The 21,831-nt window shown below is 40.0% G+C and overlaps 1 protein-coding gene, 1 long non-coding RNA gene and 1 pseudogene across 3 annotated transcripts in view; 1 reads left to right on the forward strand and 2 right to left on the reverse strand.

The window, feature by feature from the left end:
* The window catches only part of LOC144455768 (uncharacterized), a 39,481-nt gene extending 31,102 nt beyond the window's left edge, over nt 1-8,379 (reverse strand). The window contains exons 1-2 of one of the 2 annotated variants that reach the window (XR_013484511.1): nt 8,303-8,379; nt 5,391-5,519 (exon numbers count right to left, since the gene is read on the reverse strand). This is a non-coding gene — a long non-coding RNA (uncharacterized LOC144455768). The other variant, XR_013484512.1, reaches the window with a different exon arrangement.
* On the reverse strand, nt 519-3,316 carry LOC110210482 (pre-mRNA-splicing factor SLU7 pseudogene; annotated as a pseudogene).
* An 82-nt stretch (nt 8,380-8,461) lies between the features above and the next one.
* PSMD7 (proteasome 26S subunit, non-ATPase 7) lies at nt 8,462-20,389 on the forward strand. The gene is made up of 7 exons (XM_020989072.2): nt 8,462-8,546; nt 14,810-14,901; nt 15,317-15,409; nt 16,259-16,356; nt 16,838-16,918; nt 17,902-17,993; nt 19,384-20,389. The coding sequence occupies exons 1-7, from the start codon at nt 8,473-8,475 to the stop codon at nt 19,826-19,828; spliced, it is 975 nt and encodes a 324-aa protein (XP_020844731.1). The 5' UTR covers nt 8,462-8,472; the 3' UTR covers nt 19,829-20,389.
* Nucleotides 20,390-21,831: the final 1,442 nt, after the last annotated feature.

Here is a 21,831-nt window from a genome sequence, read left to right on the forward strand (position 1 = left end):
GGGTGTGTACACACACACACACACACACACACACACACACACACATACATATACATTTACATATATATGTGATGGGGTTTTTCTTGCCTTCTCAATGGGTGGAACAGGAGGAAGTAGGAAACAGAGAATTAAGAATTGAAAATAAAGGGGCAGCTAAGTGGCATAGTGGATAGAGCACCAGCCCTGAAGTCAGGAGGACCTAAGTCTAAATCCAGCCTCAGATCAAACTTGACACTTACTAGCTGTGTGACCCTGGGCAAGTCACTTAACCTCAACTGCCTAAAAAAAACTGAAAATAAAATTGAATATTATAAATATTATGCTTTAAAAAATAAATAGTATGATATTGGTCTCTAACACTACAAGGCACAAAGTCAGTTGCTGAAAGCAGCTTGCAGTGAATGAATCACCTCCATCATACACTGCCTGCCTGTTTTTTTCCCCTAGACTAGAAGGCCATTAAGTAATAAAAGAGTTCCGAAAGTTTATTTTAAAGACATTAAAAATGGATATTTTTTTCATCTCTGTTTACCAAGAGACTCAAAAGAATATATACAAGTTGGGTATCCAGAATCTCTTTCCAAGTCATGTCATTGTTGTCCAACAAAAGAGGTCATGGATTATCTGGCCTCTGGCATTTCATCCTGGATGTCTCCATTTCCTCTTCTTTAGTCTGTCTGGCATCATACATGCTATTGTAGGGCCTTTCCTCTCATCTAGCTTCATGATGACCTCAGTTTTTCATGTTTCTTCTTTTATTCACACTCACTGTCTGAACTACTCTTCTTGTGTTTCTTCTTTTTCTCCTCTTTCTGTTTCACTTGGTGAAACTCCATCAGACTTTTTGGTCTGCTCATTTGCTCTTCTCCCACAGCATTATCAGAAATATATTCATCTGCATTAGCAATTTCCTTCCCAGCTTCTCCAGTAAAGTAGGAAATTTTGACAAAGGAATAATAGCACTTGTACCCATCAACTTCTTTCCAATAGGAACCTCAGATATGTGTATAATCATTGCTGATCTTGACATACTATTGGATATCAACTAGCTAGTGGATAGCTTGCTCTTGCCCTTTAGTGATTGCTCCATGTCTTGAATATTCCTATCTTCTGTTTGAGCTAACAGTAACAGAGGGAAGTGGATCTAAATGTTCTTGACCGCCATACTTCTCTAGAAGGTTTTGAAATCTTTTTTGACTTTCAATGATTTGTACAGCATCTCAAGTTTGTTGGATCTCCTTGGAGATGTACTTCAGACCCTTTGTCATCAGCCTCCCAACCAAACAATGATGTTTATGCCATTAAAATTATATCTCCATTGCAGAGAAACAAACTGTCTCCTGCAGAACTTCATCAGGATTATTTCCTACATTAATATAGCTCTTGTCTTTGCATGGTAGTAGGAAGAATCAGTATCTAGATTTCACAAGTATTTAGTAATACCTTCTTGAATGCTGAGATTTTGGACTATAATTTGTCTTTTAGAGTCAAAATTCTGTCCAGGCATATCAATGTCATCTGAATACTTATCTTTATCCTCATGTGGATGGTCTATTTCTATCTGAGAATTTGATTCTTTTTCTCCCCACTGATATTTTGGGGAATTCACTTGTTCCATTAACTTTCCTGAGGCTAATTCCTCTAGCTTCTGAGCTTTCAGCGTACATTTAGCCAGATCAATTTTGGCATATTCTTCTATAATCTTCATATGTGCTTCTAAGTTGTAGCCATTCCACAATCCCTTTTCCCATTATAGTTAAACATAAATGAGGTTGGATATGTTCATCTGGTGCCATAATCATTCCCACGAATTCAGTACCAACATGCCTAGGTCTCTCAAAGCAGTCTTTTTTTGGGGAGGGATGAATCAGAGCCCAAATTTTTACCTGCTCTTTTGTGATATTTCATAATCATAATATTCTCCATCATGCCCCTCTCACGCCACTATCCAGATAGGCTATACTCTTTTTGTTTCTCAGATTGGGATCTTTTTGATGGATACACATAACCATGGCACAGAGGAGATGTACTAAGGAATATGAAGATTGATAGCTTTTCCTTCTTCATCTACTTCAGCTGAAGCATCTGTTCTACCTAACTGAGAGGAAAAAAGGGGTGGGGACGGTGGGGAAGAACTGCATAACTGGATAAAAGTGGAAGAGAGTAAGGAACTAATAAGCAAAACTCCAAAGGGAAAGGCGTAACAAACAAGAGAAGATCAGGGGTAAGGCGAATAAGATGAGGACCACCTTTAAAAAATAGATTAAAGTAAAGCAGTTTAAGGAATACACGACTGTGTTTATAGCAGGAATAGAGGGAAAATCATAACTTGAAAGGAAATCAATATTGGAGACAAATGGAGGAAAAATATGAACCAAACTCAACCTTAAGTGTGAATAGATTAAACAATCCAATAAAATGAAAAAGAGTGACAGAATGGATAAGAATACAAAACTCTACAATATGCTGTTTACAAGAAACACATTTAAAATTGTGTGTGTGCATACACACACACACACACACACACACACACAAAATAAAACTGAGGAAATGGAATATTTTACATAGATGAGAAAGTAGGCATGTAAGTCTGGGGGGAGAGGGGAAGAGGTAATCAGGGTTAAGTAACTTGCCCAGGATCACATAGCTAATAAGTATCTGAGGTCAGATTTAAACTCAGTTCCTCTTCATTCTAGGGCCACTGCTCTATCTACTGTGCCACCTAACTGCCCCTATAAACCAGTGTTTATTGATGTTTTCTCAGTCACTTCTTTCCACAATTAGTAAGGCCCCAAACTTTTTCCCATGATTTTGGTATGGTCCCTCCCTCACACATGCTTCAATACCATCGCAATTGTTTTGCCTCCAGCAAAATTGTTTTGCCTCTGTATACACTTGGTCCAGTCTGGCTGCTTCTTCTGTCTCTCCTGCCATTTCTACCTCCAAAGACTGTTATATAAGAGTCCAAGTGGGATAATTCTATTAACCTGGATGGTGAGAAATTTGTTATAAAAATATTTGTGAATAACAAAAGACTTGCAAAATCAATATTGCAGGGACTACCAAAAAATAGTCAGATTGTTGGCAAAACTGCAAACTAGTTGACCAAGTTTGTAAAGCAATTTGGAATTGTGCTTTAAAAAAAAGTGACTAAAATGTCCATACTCTTTAACTCAGAGATCCCACTATTAAGCATATACTCCAAGTAGGTCAACAATAGTAAAAAGAAAGAATCCACATACACCAAAATATTCATAGTGCTACTTTTCACTTGCCCTCAGCTTACACACTCAATCTGGTTGTCAAACCCTGCCATTTCTACCTTGACAACATCTCTCCTATTTTCCCTTCTCTCCATTCACACAGCCACCACTTCAGTTGAGCTCTTCATCCCATCTCCTGGACTACTGCAAAAGATTTCCAACTGGTCTCCCTGTTCTCAAGTCTCTGCCCACTTAAATCTGTCGTCCTCTACTCAGCTGCCAAAGTGATTTTCCTAAGTCACAGGTCTGACCACATCATTACACCTGCTCAATAAAAGTCCAGAGGCTTCCTGTGGCCTCCAGGATCAAATATAAAGTCTTCTGTTTAGCATTTCAAGCCCTCCATAACCTAACTGCTTCCTACCTTTCCAATCTTACTCTTTATTCCCCTCTGCACACTACAACCCAGATTGCTTCTTCTCCCATTATCTATGCCTTGACACTGCTCTTTCACCTCTACCTCTTAAATCCCATCTTCTTCAGGAGGTTTTTCTCAGCATATTCTATTACCACCACCACCACCCACACACACACACACACACACACACACACACACACACACACACACACACAAAATGGACTTGGTCCCTCTGAGATTACCTTTCATATGCTCTATATATATCTTATATGTGCCTAGTTATTTACATCTTGTCTCCCTCATTAGAGCACCATCCTTGAGGGCACAGATCATGGTTTTTCGCTTTATTTAGTATCCTCAACACTTAACACAGTAATGGGCACATAGTAAGCACTTAATAAATGTGGTAACTGAATGATTGACTAATTTGTGGTAGCAACGAATTGTAGATGCTCATCAACTGAGGAATAGCTAAATAAACCGGCTCATAAATATACTGGAACATAATTATTGTACTAAAACTATGAGGAATCCAGAGAAGCATGAAAAGACACAGATGAGTGGATGTGGGATAAAGTATGCGGAACCAATAGAACAATATACACAGCAACTACAACAATAAAAGTGAAAATAAGAAAACAACAAAACCTAACACTTTACGGTGCTCATGTAATTAGAGTGAGGGCTCCTAGGTGGCAGAGTAGATAAAGCACCAGGACTAGAGTCAGGAAGACCTGAGTTTAAAAGTGACCTCAAACACTTACTAGCTGTACGACCCTAAGCAAGTCATTTAACCCTTTTTGCCTCAGTGTCCTCATCTGTAAAAGAAGTCAGAGAAGGAAATGGCAAACCACTCCAGTATCTTTGCCAAGAAAACCCCAAATGGGGTTACAAAGAGTTGGACAGGACTGAAACAACTGAACAACAAAATAATTATAGTGATCAAACTTGTCCCCAAAGAAGTGATGAGATGATGAATATAGTTCTCTTTTTTTCTAGAGGTGGGGGATTAAAGGTGGAGATAAAAGCACATATTGTCAAATCCAATTGATGTATGGTTTGGTATTACTAATTTTTTTTTCTTTCTTTTCTATCCTGTGTTACAAGGGGTGATTCGCTAGAAAGGGGAGGAGGCAGGATATATTTTTTAAAAGTTCTGCAAAGGATAACAATATAAAATTAAAATAAGTGAATAAATTATTTGCAGATCATTTCCACTTTTCTTCTGTTTATTGTTCCCATTCCATTTTTATCCTTAAATGCCTTTGGAAATTACTTTGTTTAGCTGAATCTCTTGCCAAACTTACTTTCAATTGGCTTCATCTCTCACTGTTTCTCTTTGTTTTATGAGTTGATACTGATCAAAATCATCCACCATCCTTCTTTAAAAGATTTTACAAACTAGTTTATACTCAAAACCTTCATTACCTTTGGCCACCATCTCTGTCTGCTTGTTAAGTAGGGCAAGTGTTCACTAATTAAGTCACTTTTTGTGCTTTTTTTGGCAGTTGATTTACAGCAGTTAAATTTCTGTATAAACAATAATCAGTGTTAATGTCATTTTTACTGCCCATTACACATTTTTCATTATCTTAAGAGATTTGGTTAGTTTAGAACTGTTATAATTTTATGCCATATCTAGATTCAAGTCTTCCCCTCTGACAAATATGTGATCCTGGGCAAGTTACAACCCTTAAGGGCTCTAGACAACTCTCTAAGACTGTATGTCGCAAAGTGGTCAATCTGTAGGGATAAAACATTCTCCTTACCTGGAAGTTCCTTATGCCATTCTTTTTTCTAACTTTTTGCTCATTCTGACATTCTGACCTTCACTCCAACAAGTCAGTGGTCTACACACCAACACGTGATTTAGGTAGATTCCCACATCAAGTATTTTCCTGTTAAAACATATCAATTTCATTTTTTGTGATGTCACTTGGTGCTCACCACGCCTAGTGTCTATGGATTCTCTTTCGAAGCAAATATTCAAGATACAAGATACAATGATTTGAGATTTCTGTATACTCTACATGTCTTTGTCCTCTCTTCACTCCTTATTCCTGACCCGGGCTTTACCATAAATTTATCTAATATCATTACGTATTCCTACCTTTGCATTGAAGTGCTAAAAGGCACAGTGGATAGACTATTGGGCCTGGAGTCAGGAAGATCTGAGTTTAAATGTAGCCTAAAATACTTACCAACTGTGGACCCATGGATAAATTACTTAACTTCTGTTTGCCACAGTTTCCTCAATTGCAAAATGGATATAATAATAGTATCTACCTCTTAGGATTGTTGTGTGGATAAAATGAGATATTTGTAAGGCACTTAACACAGTGCCTGGCACATAGTAGGTACTATATGTTAGTTACTATTATTTCCCTTTATCAACTAAATATTATCTTGATTGCCACAGTGTATGTCATTTAATTTGGAGGATCTTATTGCATGCTTCATAGACTTATTCTACCTCCTCATCCTATACAATTGACGTTGGCATATAAGCTGCAATTATTTTCATGGTAGACTTTTTGGAAATGCTTTTATGAACACTGTAATATGAAGTGACCAAATGTACCATGAAATAATATTTTTATTGCCTTGGCCAAATGATAAAAGTGACTCTGCCACTTCTTTTCTCTGCTTCTCCAAAGTGTACCCGAGAGCCACTTTTCTATATCTTTAACTTCGTTTTTTGTTTGTTTACGGTGAGAAGGTCAAATTTGGTAAGATTCAATTCCTCCCATAATATGTCCACTCACTGGTCATTGGACAAGGGCCTCACATTTGAGAAACAATGACTAAATCACCATTTACAGGCTTAAAAATCAGAGATTCTTAGCATTCTCTTCCTCCTTTTCTGTCATTTAACTACCATCTCAGCATAAGAGGAATGGGAAAGAATAGGATAAAAGGATGTTTTATATTTGTTGTTATTGATGTTGTTTGATGGGTTGTCATAGACAAAGAACTCCTTACCAAACGGCCAGATCACTGCTGATGCTCCTCTCAATACTGAGCTAGGTTGGTGCTCAGAAAGCAGATTGTGTCTGTTGCCAAGGCTACACTCAAAGCATTTCCAGCACAGTAGAACCTTGCCAGAGCTTATGTATGCTTCACTGGCCTAGCCTTTGAGAACCTTCATATCACAATTGAGCACTAGAGAAAGACTTTGTGCTGTTTTGGGTTGAACCTCATCCCACAGCAGCTAGTCAGGATTAGTAAAGCCAAACAGACTTCTGCAGAGTATACTTAGTTTTCAAATATAATCCACATCAAAGATGCTGAGCTCCACAGAAATCAAACAGAAAAGCTCTCTAAAATTCAAAGTATAGCATCTTAAGGAAATTCCTCTCAAAAAAATGACTTCTACACATGAAAATTAACGTTGTCTTCTGTAAAATGAGGGGTCTGCCAAAGATAGATGTCCTCCAAGGTCCCATCTGAATTTTAGCTGCAAAGTCATTTCTTCTCATTCTTCATTGTCTGAAGAACTCAGCCTAATTACCTGAAAATGGTCCCAGCTACCCCACATGAAGGCCTCCTAATACTTTAGAGAAGTGACTATGAGATGTCAATATTATTCACTTAAATGGGTGTTTTAGAGAAATAACTGTTCAGTGATTTGGATGTTTTTCATCCGTCATTTTCAAAGAGGACCAATGACATTATGTGGTGATATCCTGATCTGCATGTGAATTGGAGTTAAATAAGGCAGAGTTGCACTAAGTCATGGATCTTACTCTCTCCTCCAGTCATAGAAATCCTGCGGCAAAACAAAAGTCAAGATGACCACAATGGCTCAGGACAAAATAGATGACCTTGGAGTCTTCCATGTCTAACCAAGCTCTAAGCACTCCACAACATTAGCTTTCAGCCCCCTTCATGGCTGCTGGAACAAACTGTTTTCATCAGCCCATTCTATCAGGGGAAGTCTTACCAATCTTGGGGCTGGCATCCCCCAACTCACTGATGGATTTGATGCCTGTAACTAAGGTAAACCATAAAGAAATATAGGGGTAGGACTAGATGACTCCTAAAGTAGCCCTCTCAACTCTGCTTTGTTTCACAGGCCCCTGTTCCATCCGCTGGAGCTAATTAATGTGATAAAACATCTAAATTATCAGTCTTATGATTATGCACTTAGTATATGGCCAAAAAGAGAGGCAAAGAAAGACCAAAGGGGGACAATCCTGGATCTGGAGGCAAACATCCCCCTAAAAATATTAAGGAACTTAGGATAGCTACGAGTCATTGTGGACAGAGCTCCAGCCTTGAAGTCAGAAATATCTGCATCAGTCACTTACTACTAGGGGGTCCTGGCAAGCCACTTCACGCCTGTGACTCAGTTTCCTCATCTTTGGAATGAGGAGACTGGCCTCGACGCCCTTTAAGGGCCCTCCCAACTCTAAATCTAGGCTCTTATGAAAGGAATAAGGGCCTGACATGGGGGAGGAGGGCGGGGCGACACGGGGGTAAAGGGGCCCTGGCCAGCCCTCTCCAGGCCCAGGAAGCTCAGGGCGCCCCGGGTCTCTCCAGGATGGGGGCGGGTGTTGGCCTTTCAGGGACTAAGGCCCCTTTCTGGTCGTCAGTTTCCCCATTTGTCAGACTAGAGCTTCGAACTCCTAAGATGTCTCTACACTCCGTGACTCCTTTGATCCGCTCGCGCTCGCTTTACCAAAATGGCGACGCTCGCTGGCGTGGTGCAGGCCGGGAGCGGAAGCGGAAGGAGGGCGGCTGCGTGGGGCGGCGGAAAGGGCGGAGTCAGGGCCGGGAGTTTACGGAGTCTGACTGGAGTCGCTGGGGCTGCCGACTTTCGCCGGTAGACGGGCTTGGGTGGCGGGCGCGATGCCGGAGCTGGCGGTGCAGAAGGTTGTGGTTCACCCCCTGGTGCTCCTCAGTGTGGTGGATCACTTCAACCGGTGAGCGCGGCCCGGCCGGCGGGCGGACGGAAGGGCTGAGGCCTAGGCCGGCGGTAGCGGCGGCTGAGGCTGAGTCACGGGGGCGGCTGGGAAGCCTCGGGAGCCACCGTGGGACCCCTCGGCTCCTTCGCCCCGGGCTGCCTCCCATGGCCCCCAGCCTTCTGCTCCCTCCCCATCCCCCAGAGCCCCTGCCAGGAGGAGAGGGTGTTAGGTTGAAGTCCTCGGTCTGAAAGGGTGGTCACGCCTGTAGCACCTGCCGCTCACGGTTATTGACGTGCATGGTGTTATGTAAATACCTTGTATGGAGTCAGGAAGGCTTGGGTTCAGATGCAGGCTCAGATGAGGGTCATAATAGTATCTACTTCCCAGTGTCGTTGTGAGGATTAAACGTGATAATAATCGTAAAGTGCTTTGTAAAACTTAATGTGTCAGGGAAATCTTGTTTTTGACACGTATGTAAATAAACCTACGATACCTACATAATATATGCAAAATGCTTTGCAAACGGAAAAGCATTATATAAATTAAGTTATGGCTTAGGGCTGAAAGGGACTGTGAAGCCCGTTCAGACAAACTTTCATTTTCCAGATACAGAACCAGGCCCAGAGAGGCAGCGGGTTGTTTCCCCACAGTTATCGGATAGAGTCCAGGACCTGAAATTCTGAATCCTTGTCAGAAGGATGTTTCTCTCAAAAAAATGTTATTTATACATAAAAATCATCTTCCTGTTCATGAATCAGGATGATGGCATTGTTCTTACCAAGACTACATCAAGGTGCTAAAACTCCAGGGCTTTCCCAAGAGGCTGGAGGTAAAATGAGGTGTTGTGCCGCCTGCCTGTCTTGTGCCTTCCCTTACTCTCACCTTCCTCTGAGGAAAATAAAGCTAGGTTACTTTCAAGTTGGTGCTGAGTTTATTAATCTCCTGTGTGTAAAGCACCATGCTAAGAACTGGGGTATAGGTTTAGAGTTGAGTTAAAATGTCTGCCCTTGCCCACAGCCTGGTAAGGAGAATAAGATTCCAGAAGTAATAGCCACAGTATGCAGTATTAAAGGAAAACTGAGTGGAGGTATTAAAAATGTTGGGTGAGATCTAAAGAATTAAGGCATCTTTCTCCAATCACCTTTACCTCTGACAACTGTGTTGAAAACCCTGTACCAGCTCCCTGACAGAGGAGTTTCCCTTCTAGAAAAGAATTATAATAGGGGGGGAAATGTGTGTGTATATACATATATATGTATGTATGTATACACACATGTGTATGTTGCTTGGATCCAGTTTATTAACATTGTAAAATTCAAGTATAATGCATAGTCTGCAAAGTGATTAGTTTATAGGAATGAGATCAGTTTGTAGCAATTGATGAATCAATTGTAGAAATAGAGAGGTGGGGAAACGTTCAGCAAAATAAACATGCTGGTACTTGTTTTGGGATTCGCATTCTTCCAACTCCTGCTTAGGTTTGGACTACCCGGGCTATCATACTTAAGTCAGTTTTTATGTTTTCAAATATAAATAAACATTTGTTGGACATACAACCTTAGATTCAGATTGTTTGTTCCAAGAAGGCAGGGTCTGCTTTTTGAACTTGGCTTTATATAACAGAATTCAACCTAACAACCAAAATCAAGCACACAAACAAAACAAAAAAAAAACTTATGTGGTGAATTGAGAATACCACTTAATGTATAATATGTATGCTTTTTAGGGTGTTGATCATTGCTTTATTTTTCTTATTAATTAAAAACTACTCCAAAGGCATTCTTTCACTTTTTGTGGAAGAACATCATTATTGTTTATATGGAGTATGATACGTGCTTATTTTAACAGGTGTGGAAACTCAGTGTTAAAGTTAACTTGTCTTAAGATGAGTAAACAAATCAGTAAGATCCTGTAGTCAAGAGTCCCAAAGTGTGATTGATCCCATTTTTCTCTGGCTTTTTCTGGCCTAGAAAAAAATATCAATAGTAGCTTATTAAAATAAAAATTGGGTTACACTGAAAAGCAGTAAGGCAGTATGGCCACGGGAGTCTGTCAGTCATCAGCTCTCCTGTTCTTTGATAGATAATGGTGTGATGTGATATAGTACAGCCCTGGACATGTCAGGAGGGCCCAGAACCTGAGCAGTTTACTTAACTTCTATAAAACTTAGTTTCCTACAGAGATAATGATACTTGTACCTACTTCACAGCTTGGCTTTAGGATCAAATGAGATAATATATGCAGAATGCTTTCTAACCTTAGAACTGCTGTACATCACTGTCAGTTGCCATGATGGCTAGAGAAGTCATTCTACCTGTGTACCTCAGGATACTTGTCTGTAAAATGGGCTTGCCACCACCAATGTCCTCTGTGTCCTAGGGAAGGGCCAATACAAATTGGATGCTATCTTATGAGTGAAAATATCTGGAACACATTAGGAAAAAAATAAAATAGGAATTTTAAGTGGTGATGGGTATATATAAGTTCATCATTTTCCCATTTTTTCTTTTCCTGCCCAGACAGGGTCACCAGATTATCTCTGGTAATTGCATGCTTCAGCTAACACAGAGGCTATAATAATAATAGTTACCATTATACAGTGCTATGTGCCAGGAACTGTTAAGCGCTTTTACAATTATTCTATCACAACAACCCTGGGAGACAGGTGCTATTATGATCCCTATTTTACACATGAGAAAACTGAGGCAGATGGAGTTAAAATGATTTGCCTGGGGTCACACAGCTAATAAGTGTCTGAGACCAGATTTGATCTCAGGTCTTCCTGTCTGCAGGCCCAACCCTCTTATCCACTCTGCCACTTAACTGCCTTAGTGGTTGAGTGTAAGTATTCAAATCAGGGATTCTTAATTTCAGATTTGTGAACTTGGAAGAGAAAAAAGTTATATCTTTATTTTCACTAAAACTAAGTGAAATTTAGCATTTGCTTCAACTATGAATGTAGGCAGCAAATATTATTTGGAGAAGGGGTCCATAGGCTTTACCAAACTGCCAAGGGCATTCATGGCACAAAAAAAGTTAAGGAATCCTGGTGAGGCACTTGGATACGTACCAGGTATGTAGTATTATTAAGTCCTTATGGACATAGATGAGATTTCCCCTTGAAGAGCATAGCAAGCCAGAAATATACAGAAAAATACCTGGCTTTCATAATAATAGTGACTTAACTTTGAAAAGATTTGGGGCTGTGACAAGATTAACACTTGGAGCTGGTCTAACCACTCTGGATATCCTTTTGGGGTCATTCAAGAAAAATGATTAAACTGTCAATACCTTCTGACCCAGCAAAAGAGTTTCTAGGATTATACCCCAGGGAAGTCAAAAGCCAGTATAGTCTGGTAAATGCCAAAACATTCATGGAAATTTTTACATTAGCAAAAAAAAGTGAGTGCACATCATTTGGAGAGTGGCTGAATAAATTTTGGACTATGAAAGTAATGCGATATTATTGTACAGTGAGAATGAGGAATATGAGGAAATCAAAGAATTACAGGAATAGGACTCTAGGTTTAGGGCTGGACTAGACTGTGGAGGCCATGTCCAATTCCATCTTTTTACAGATAAGAAAACTGAGGAACAAAAAGATGTAAGTGATTTGCCCAGGGTTCTAATAAATATTTGAGGCAGAATTTGAACTCAAGTCCTCGTGATATTTATAAAGCGACACAGGGTGACACAAGCAGAACCAAAGAACAATATTGTAAATGAAAAGAGCACTATAAGGAAGCCAGACTGAATAATGAGAAAACCAGTAATGGTCCCAGAAAACAAAATTAAATATATTTCCCTTCTCTCGTCAGAGAGGCAAGAGACTACTACTAGGGCATAATGTATGAATTGTTAGACATGATTTGATTTTGGTAGAGCAGGTATTTCCAGAAATAACATTAAAAACAAATGACAGTAAGACTTTAGGAGAGGAAAAAAGTTTGGGAAAATGGGGGATACAGAAGGAAAGGAAGGAAAAAAATTAAGTACAGTAACTTTTAAGTATATTTTGCAAATTCTGGCCAGGTGACATTTGAAAGCCTTATGGTTAAGAAGCAGACATGTTTACTAAATTTTAAATTTTTCTCCATCAACAACAGTGAAGCCAACCACATTTGGACTGTAACATCACAGTCTTGATATCAGATGAGGCATACAACCTGCTCCCGAAAGGTGCTGAATAAATGATGCAGCGTACTGTGCAGACAGACATAGAAGGTGCCCATCACAGAGTCCAAATGGAAGGAGGGATTTCCCTCTAGATGATATGATCAAGTCCTCCAAATATCCTTGTTTGCCGATGACATTATGACAGGTCCCAGGACATTGAAGGAGATCAATACTCATTCAAAAGCATTTAACCTTTACTAGCCACACCAGAAGAATCAGGGGGGTAAAGAGTACTTGTTCAAACTGATATTCAGTTAGAGAACTGGCTCCCAGATTTGGTCTGTGTTTATCTTGCACAGATACTGCAGAAGGTCAGTGAACTGGCCCCGTAACTGCTTGGTAAGGAGAGAGTAGACTGGCTTGAGTTTGGGGGACTTTACAGTGCTTTTAATGACCTTGGGCAATTTTTCCCTGAAACAAAAATCCCTCTTTTTAAATACCAGCATTCTTCCCATGCTGCAATATGGCTTCAGATCATGGAATGCCACAGTCTTCATATAATTAAAATTATGAGTCACCCACATGGAAAAAATCATAATAGGTGTGAATAGATTGTAGTATATTACAAAGAAAGACTTAAACAACAAAAATTACGTAAAAGACATCAAAGACAGAGATTGTTCAGCCAGGGGAAAAAGTGGGCCAATTAAATTGTGAGAGTGAAGAGTAACAGATGGATAGCCAATGTACGCCATTAATGCCCACATGATGTCAAAATCTAGAGCAAGAGCTCTTAACCTGGGATCCATGGATAGATTTCAGGGGGTCTGTGAACTTGGATGAGAAAAAAAATTATATCTTTATTTTCATTAATCTAAAATTTCCTGGATGCAACAAACTGCTGCAATATTTGACTTCATTAGACTTCCAAAGGAATGCATGACACAAAGATTTAGAATTCTTAATTGCAAGAAAGGCCCCCATCTCGAAAGCCTTTCGAGAATTTAGAAGAAGACATAACCTGGGATTGTACAGATTGTGTTGGAGTGGATGAGTTTCATACCATCAGAGGAAATGTCTCCAACAGAGATCACAGGCCCCTCAAAATATGGATTGGATGGCTATTTAATACAGACTTGAAGGATATCTGACTTTAGTAGCAAATAGTTTATTTTTTAAAAAAACAAAACCTCAAAACATGTCTATTCTCATTTAATTTAGATAACAGCTGCCAAGAACACTGATCTATTTGTCAATATGCAGTCAGTATTTTCTTTCTTTTTTAATGTTTTTGTTGACCTTTTTTTTTCACATTACCATAATTTACCCCAATAACCCTCTCCCAGAGAGCCTCTCCCATATGATAAGTAATATTTTTTAACACAAAAAGAATGGGGGGGGGCCCAGCATAACTAATCAGTATATCCAAAAGTCTGAAAATATGTACACTGTGCCACACTCATGGACCTCCTACTTCAAGAGAGGGGGCAGAGGGAAGGTCTTTTTGTATTTGTCTTTGAAGCCGTTCTTACTCTTTGTCATTTTACAACATTCACTTTTGATTCAGGGAGGAGGGGTGGTATCACAGTCCATTTCACATTGGGATAGTCAACGTGTATGTTGTTTTTCTGGGCTCTTCACTCTGCATCATTTCATGTAGAGCACACGTTTTGCTTCTCTGTGTTCATATTTGTCGTTTCTTACAGCACAGTAATGTTACTTCAGTCATGTAATTGATGCACCACCATTTCTTTGGCCATTCCCCAGTCATTGGGTGTCTTTTTTTTCAATTCTTTGCCATCACAAAAAGTACTGCTATAAATATTTTGTTGTATTTGGGGATTTTTTATCAGTGGTCTCCTTGGGGTATGAGCCAAGTTGTGAACTCTCTGGGTGTAAACATTTAGTTGATTCATTTGCTTAATCCCAAATTGCTTTCCAGAATGGTTGTACTGATTCACATCTCTACTAACAATGGGCTAATATTCCTATCTTCCTACAGTCCCTCCAACATTTACTGTTACTCCGCTAATTTGCAGGGTATGAGGTGAAACCTCAGGGTTGTTTTGTGATAAGTATTTTTATGGGACTCTAAATGATACCTGCAGGGTTCATGTGTTTGTGTGTTTATTATCTAAACTGATGTCTTCTGTTTTCTCTTTCAGAATAGGAAAAGTTGGAAATCAGAAACGTGTTGTTGGTGTGCTCTTGGGGTCGTGGCAGAAAAAAGTACTTGATGTATCCAATAGTTTTGCAGGTAACAGATAATATTACTTCTTTCTGGCCAAAAGTTAGAGTAGGGGTGGAGAACCGGTAGCCCTTTGGATCCTCAAGTGTGGCCCTTTAACTGAATCCAAACTTCACAGAACAAATCCACTGGGTTAGATGGATCGTCCAACTGTCCACCTTGAAAGTTTTTATTTTTTGTTAACCATTTCTCCAACATTCTGGCCATTTAACTAGTTAAGAGTAAGTGAAGTTGTCCACACAAATAGACATCATTGATTATTTTTAATATTGATTCCAGGGCAAGCCAGTAAATTGAGATATCTTTACTGATTCTAATGTCAGTGTAGATTATTAGGTAATAAGGTTGAGGACCATTTGTTTTTATATATTTCTACACTTTTTATTAACCAGCATAAAAAACTACATCTTGCTTTTGTCTTTAGTCCCTTTTGATGAAGATGACAAAGATGACTCAGTCTGGTTTCTTGATCACGACTATTTGGAAAATATGTATGGAATGTTTAAGAAGGTCAATGGTATGTATTTTATTAGAGGGACTTGTAATATTTTATAATTATGCATAATCGTAATCCTAAAGAGCTAGCTCTTTGTAAATCTGAGTTAGTATCTGATCCAGTCCTCTAATTTTACAGATTAAGAAAACATCTGCAGAGGTTAAATAAATTGCCCATAATCACATTTTAGAAGGGGCAAAGCCAAGACTCTTAACTCTTAATGTAGTGCTCTTTCCATTATAATATATTATATTACAATTCTTTGACTAGAGATTTTGACAGCAAATACATATATTCCTTCATATGCTTAAATTTTATATTGCATTTAAATATTTAAATTTTCTAGTTTTTCTGTTTGTCTTATTTCAAATTAGATTTTTAACTCCTAGACAAAGCATGAACTATGCTGTCTTTTAAGAACGGAAATCAATAAAGCATCTCTTTAAAGTTCATATTTTTTTAGAAATATAAACAAAATCTGTTGCTAATTTTATATTATAAAAGATAACTACTATATATTCAGGCATAGTAATGAGGATACATAAGTTATAGACAAATTCTATAAAAATTTAAAATTCACCTTTCTTATTGCCTCTCTCTTTTTTATTCCCCACATTACTCACTGTAGAGTAGGTGCTAAATAGTTACTTGTTGACACTTCATTCCTTTTCCCCTCTCGGTAGAGAGTTGGAAGACTACAGGTATTGAATGCTGCATGCTCCATCAGACCTGTTTCCAGTAGAGGTAGATGCCTGGAATCTTTAGAAGTTCAGAAAACAAGACATAAACCCTTCCAAACAATTTGGATTCCTTCCCTTAGTGAGTGACCTTTTCAAAATTATACTTATTAGAATTTTTTTTTCTTCCCAGCCAGAGAAAGAATAGTTGGGTGGTACCATACAGGCCCAAAGCTACACAAGAATGACATTGCCATCAATGAACTCATGAAAAGATACTGTCCTAACTCGGTAAGTGCTCTCCAAATAATAACCCCTGAAGAGTGCCCCTTGGTTACTTTACTGCCAGCCAGCTCTGGTGGGAACTAATATGGGATTACAGTAAATTATTTAAGCTCAAAGAGATATAACTCCATTTATCACGTGACAAATAGCTTATTCCTTAATGATGTTGAAAATGTAGAGCAAGAGAGCAGCTAGGTGGCACAGTAGATAGAGCACTGACCCTGGATTCAAGAAGACCTGAATTCAAATCCGACCTCAGACGTTTGATGCTTACTAACTGTGTGACCCTGGGCAAGTCACTTCACCCCACTGCCTTGCCCAATAAGTAAATAAATGTAGAGCAGGTTCTGTAATGTGGACTCATTGCTGACAAAATAACCCTGTAATACAGCCTGGAGATCCATGGCTTGATGAACCTCAAACTTGTCTTGTACATTCTCTCCTCTGCTGTGCCTACGATGGTTTGCTAAAGTGTTTTCTCCTCTAGGTATTGGTGATTATTGATGTGAAGCCAAAGGACCTCGGGCTGCCCACAGAAGCATATATTTCCGTTGAAGAAGTTCATGATGTGAGTCGTTTCAACATTTTTGGTTTAAAAAAAAAACATTTTTTTATACTTCCCATCTGCTACAAGCACACACAGCTTTGGTTCTGTTTGGCATATAACATTTTCAAGACAAAAACTCCTGTCATATTAAAGTAAAGCAAAAAGACATTGTTAGTTTCTGCTGACACTTTAGTTTTAAAAAGCTCTTCTTGGGGTTTTAACTCTTGAATTGTAGACTGTTGGAATCAGAAAGGACGTTAAAGAGCTTGTCTATTCCCTTCTTTTTGCAGATAAGGAAACAGAAGTGAAGAGTTAGTGACAAAACTGGACTTCTTTAGAAGGCCATACTCTTTGCTCTGCCCCCTCCCTGATTTCACTGCCCAGTGAGCACCATGGCAGTTTTGGTACCAGGAGCTGTTTTCAAATGATAGGATTGTCTGTCCATCTAATAGATCAGTCCTGCAAAAGGTTGTCTGGCAGGATACCCAGAGGGAATATTTAACATGTGAGCGCTGATCCCTGCCTTGTCCTCTGCTGCCCAGTGCCTCTCAGAAGAGTTGGAGACTGGCCAGAGTATGGCTGCAGAGCTGACCCGTGGCCTGACAGTGGCTCCTGACCTCTGTGTGGATCCTCATCATTAGTCACAGGACTGATGCCAGGATGGCGAGGAAGCAAGCCAAGGCCTGGTGGTTTTGTTTTATTTTCAGGGCGTTTTCTAAACTATTAAACAGCACTACCAGGAAAAGTTAAATTTAAGTTATTTCAACTCTACTAGTGTTCTGTCATCTAAACATATAAGTACATGTATGGACAGCTAGGGAGGAGGTAGCTGTGGGTTTGCTCGAATGTCTATGTGGATCTGTCCTCTCAGCAGCCCATCCACAGCCTTTCCTGGCATGATTCTTGCCCTTGTCTTACTTGACTATTCTCAATAAAGGAGCCATCTGGAGCCTTGGTAAATTTGCTGTGGATTATAATGTCATGACAGGCCTCCTCTCTTCCAGGACGGAACTCCAACCTCCAAGACATTTGAGCACGTGACCAGTGAGATTGGAGCAGAGGAAGCAGAAGAAGTGGGAGTGGAGCACCTGCTCCGGTGAGAACTGGTCCTGGCGGGCATGACCACTGCAGGGCCAGACTGAGCGCTGAGAGGGAGGCATGTCAGGAGCCCTCTGGCCCAAGCCAATGCTTTCCAGAGGAGACACTGAGGCGTGGGGAGTGAAGGGCTTGCTTACGATCGCAAGACAGGATTGAGCCTTTACCCTTTCGTCTGTGCCCTCTGCTTCCTACCATTTGCCTAAAATACGGTGTAGCTGTGTCTACATACACACTTTTCTTTTTCTAGGAGTCACTTATTTATTTTGTATCCTAGCGAGTTGTATTTGTGTGGCTCCTCTGTTTGAAAAGCTACACTTGTTAAGACTCCTTTCACCTTGGATTCTATTACCTAACTAAGCTTCAACATCTCATTGGCGCAGCACTTTTTAGAAGTGGGAGATATGAGTTACTGAATTTGACTTGTCTATGATCAGATAAGTCATAGGATCTTTAGATAACAATTAACTGTTATCTGTATTATGTTTAACTTTGCAAAATACTTTCTGCCCAACAGCACTTTGAAGTAGGTCATGCAAGTAATATGATCCTAGGATTTAGAGCTGAAAGGCACCTTAGAAATAAATTATCTAGTTCAGTCTCATTGGACAAATGAGGAAACTGAAGTTTAAGAAGGTTCAGGAACTTGCCAAGGTAATACAGATAAGAAGTAGCAGAGCAGAGGCCCAAACCTAAACCCTTTGTCTTCAGCTCCCATACCACTCTTCATGACTTGGTTTCTAGATGTCCACAACCAGTGTTACTGTCATCAAGTAAGGATTTTCACATTTCAGTAATGATCGTCCTGCTAGAAATAACCTTTCTCCAGTATGGTACTTGAATATTTGGAGGCTCTGTGATCTCTTTGATTTGAGCACTCCCTCCACTGTCCCATCCTAGTCTTGCTGCTGCTTAGTAGGACATTTATGGCCAAGCTGTTGAGGAGGGGGATTGATTTTAACTTTTAAAAAGAAATATTTTTGTTAATGAACATTTTTATTGATACCCTTTATTTTTATGTTGTCATTTATTTCCTCCTGTAACCCTCATCCTTCTTCCCAGAGAGCCATCCCTTTTAGCAAAAAAAAATTTAATTTTCTTTTGTTCCTTGAATTCCTTTAGGAAGATTGAACTTTTTTCCTCTTTAAAATGATAGAATTGGATCATATAATCTCTGAAGTCACTGCAGGTCAAAAATCCATGGTCCTATAAAACATAAGTCTAATAGTTATGTCTCCCCAAATCCTTAAATTAATTACCTGATAGTGTAGATACAAAACTCTTTGCTTCACTTTGCCTCCTTTCTCTGGCAAAGCTGGGTGTTTTCTTAGAGGTCCTGTGGAAGTACAGTTGCCTAATGTATTTTCCCCTCCTATTCTGGACTCTTGTAGAGACATCAAAGACACCACAGTGGGCACCCTTTCTCAGCGTATCACGAATCAGGTCCATGGCTTAAAGGGGCTGAACTCCAAGCTTTTGGACATCAGGGGTTACCTAGAGAAAGTGGCAGTGGGCAAGTTGCCCATCAACCACCAGATAATCTACCAGCTGCAGGACGTCTTCAATCTGCTGCCTGATGTCAATCTTCAGGAGTTTGTCAAGGCGTTTTACCTGAAGACTAATGACCAAATGGTGGTGGTGTACTTGGCCTCGCTGATCCGCTCTGTGGTGGCCTTGCACAACCTCATCAACAACAAGATTGCCAACCGGGATGCCGAGAAGAAGGAGGGGCAGGAAAAGGAGGAGAGCAAGAAGGAGAGGAGAGACGAGAAGGAGAAGGACAAAGATAAGGAGAAGGGGGATGCCAAGAAGGAAGAGAAAAAGGAGAAAAAATAAAAGTTGCAGGCTAAATGAATATGCTGCTAGAGGGCTCTTTTCACTGTCAAGTGCTTGTTATAACATTGTTTTGGTAGTTCTCTGCCTTATCTCAGAAAGGCAAGTCCCTTGCTGTTGGATCATTCAAGTCAGTAGGAGGGTAAAAGGGGCCAAGTTCACCTAAAGTGGCAGCTATGACACAGGCGTGTATCATTGGGGTTTTATGGTCTGGGCCTCAAGCGTTGTGTGGAAAGTGAGGAGGAGCAAAGATATGGTGTGTAGCTTATTTTTTCCCCAATAAAACCATGTTTTGAAAAAGCATTGTCTGCCCTCTTCTCATCCTTAAGACCATTTGGGTCTGTCCCCAGCAGTGCATGAAACTTCCAGACTATGCATAAATGCATGCACGCTGCCTTTTATCTGCCGGCGTTCTGTCCCTCCTCCTGACCTCTTGGTAGAGGATTCCACACCAAGGGACTTTGCTTTCTGAGCCTGAGATTGCCTCAGCAGCCTCAGGATTTGAGATTCAGCTCCATATATTGTTTACCTTCAGAGAGATAATTAAATGGTTTGGTTTGTAAATTTGTGTTCTAGTCATTTTTGACTCTAGAAGCTAATGGTCAGTGAGTCTGGAGTGAGTTAAAGTGATGAGACAACTCAGCTGAAGGTCTTAAAATAACAGAGCCAAGCCTGAAAGAAACTCCCTTAGAGAAGTCATTATTTGACCCCTGAAAGGTGGGGATCTCAACCCATTAAATATACCTGAGATAAGTAGGCAGCTTGGTATAGAAAAGACTATACTGAACCAGGAGTGCGGAGATGCATTGCCTGGTCCCAGCTCTGCTCCCAGCTTTATGTGACTAGGGCCTGGGCCGTCTCCTCCCTAGGCCTATGTCAGCATTGGTGAAATGAAGGAGTAAGAGTGAGACCCTTTTATACGGAAAAAGTCAATTCCAAGTAGCCACTGGAAGGAAAACGCAGAAGGATACTTCATTTTAATTGAGTTTTCTTACAAAGTCTGTAACTGCAGCTCTCAATGTCATTAACAAGATGCAAGTCCCAATATGTAAACCTAAATAAGCAGTTTCTAGCAGCCGCCTTGATCTTACTACCACTGAACCAAGTAAATTAACTTACTCTCTGCTTCCTGGGCAGGATTTGAGCCCTATTTCTAAATGGCTATGTAGCTGAAACATTACAAATATGAGGTGAAAGTAACTAGTGAATTGGTGCCAAGCTAGTCAGTGCTAAGGTCCCTTCCAGCTGTAATGTGCTACCATTACCATTCTTTGAAAGCCGTTTTTCACATAACTGCATTACTGTAATACTAGCGGTGTCACCTACACCGTTCCTTCAGAATCATGGGAAAGGATAATGGTTCTAACAACCAGGAATGGGTCACTGGTGCTTCACAGAGGGGGAGGTTGAAACACCTTAAGTAAAAGATACCAATTCTGGTGCCTGCTTGGGTAAATTCAGTGAACTAGTTCAGATAGTAGTTGATAACGTATAAGGTATGTGAGTTTCTGCCCTAAAGGTGATTACAGTTTTGGAAGGATGTTAAGCAGATGATCTTATCTGTCAGTTGACTGGCATTTATTAAGTATCAGCAGATTGCCAGTCATTGTGCTAATAAGTCTTTGGAATTCAAAAAAAGGGCAAAAAACAGTCCCTGCTCTCAAGTAGCTAGCAGTCTGAGGGAGACAGCATGCAAACAGATGTATAAGCAAGATATATACAGAATAAATTGGGGTTAATCTGAGAAGGAAAGTTTAAGATTAAGGAGTACTAGGAAAGGTATTCCGCATGGGGGACAGCTAGTGAAAACACTTGGAACTGGGCTATGGAGTGTCACATTTGAAGAACAAGAAGGCCAGAGTCACTAGATCACAGAGAAGATGGAGAAAAGTAAGGTGTGAGAAAACTGAAAACAGGATTTTATGTTTGATCCTGGTGGTAATAGGAGCCATTGGAATTAACTGAATAGGGGCACGCTACGGTCAGGCCTATTTTTTTAGGTTTCA

This window comes from Phascolarctos cinereus, unplaced genomic scaffold (genome assembly GCF_003287225.1).
Source record: "Phascolarctos cinereus isolate Bilbo 61053 unplaced genomic scaffold, phaCin_HiC Scaffold_2;HRSCAF=192, whole genome shotgun sequence".
NCBI lineage: Eukaryota > Metazoa > Chordata > Mammalia > Diprotodontia > Phascolarctidae > Phascolarctos > Phascolarctos cinereus.

Coding starts and splice junctions, on each gene's coding strand:
- PSMD7 (XM_020989072.2), top strand. CDS start 8,473: ATGCCGGAGCTGGCGGTGCAGAAGGTTGTGGTTCACCCCCTGGTGCTC. Junction 8,547..14,809: donor GTGGTGGATCACTTCAACCG/GTGAGCGCGGCC, acceptor TTTCTCTTTCAG/AATAGGAAAAGTTGGAAATC. Junction 17,994..19,383: donor GGAGTGGAGCACCTGCTCCG/GTGAGAACTGGT, acceptor GGACTCTTGTAG/AGACATCAAAGACACCACAG.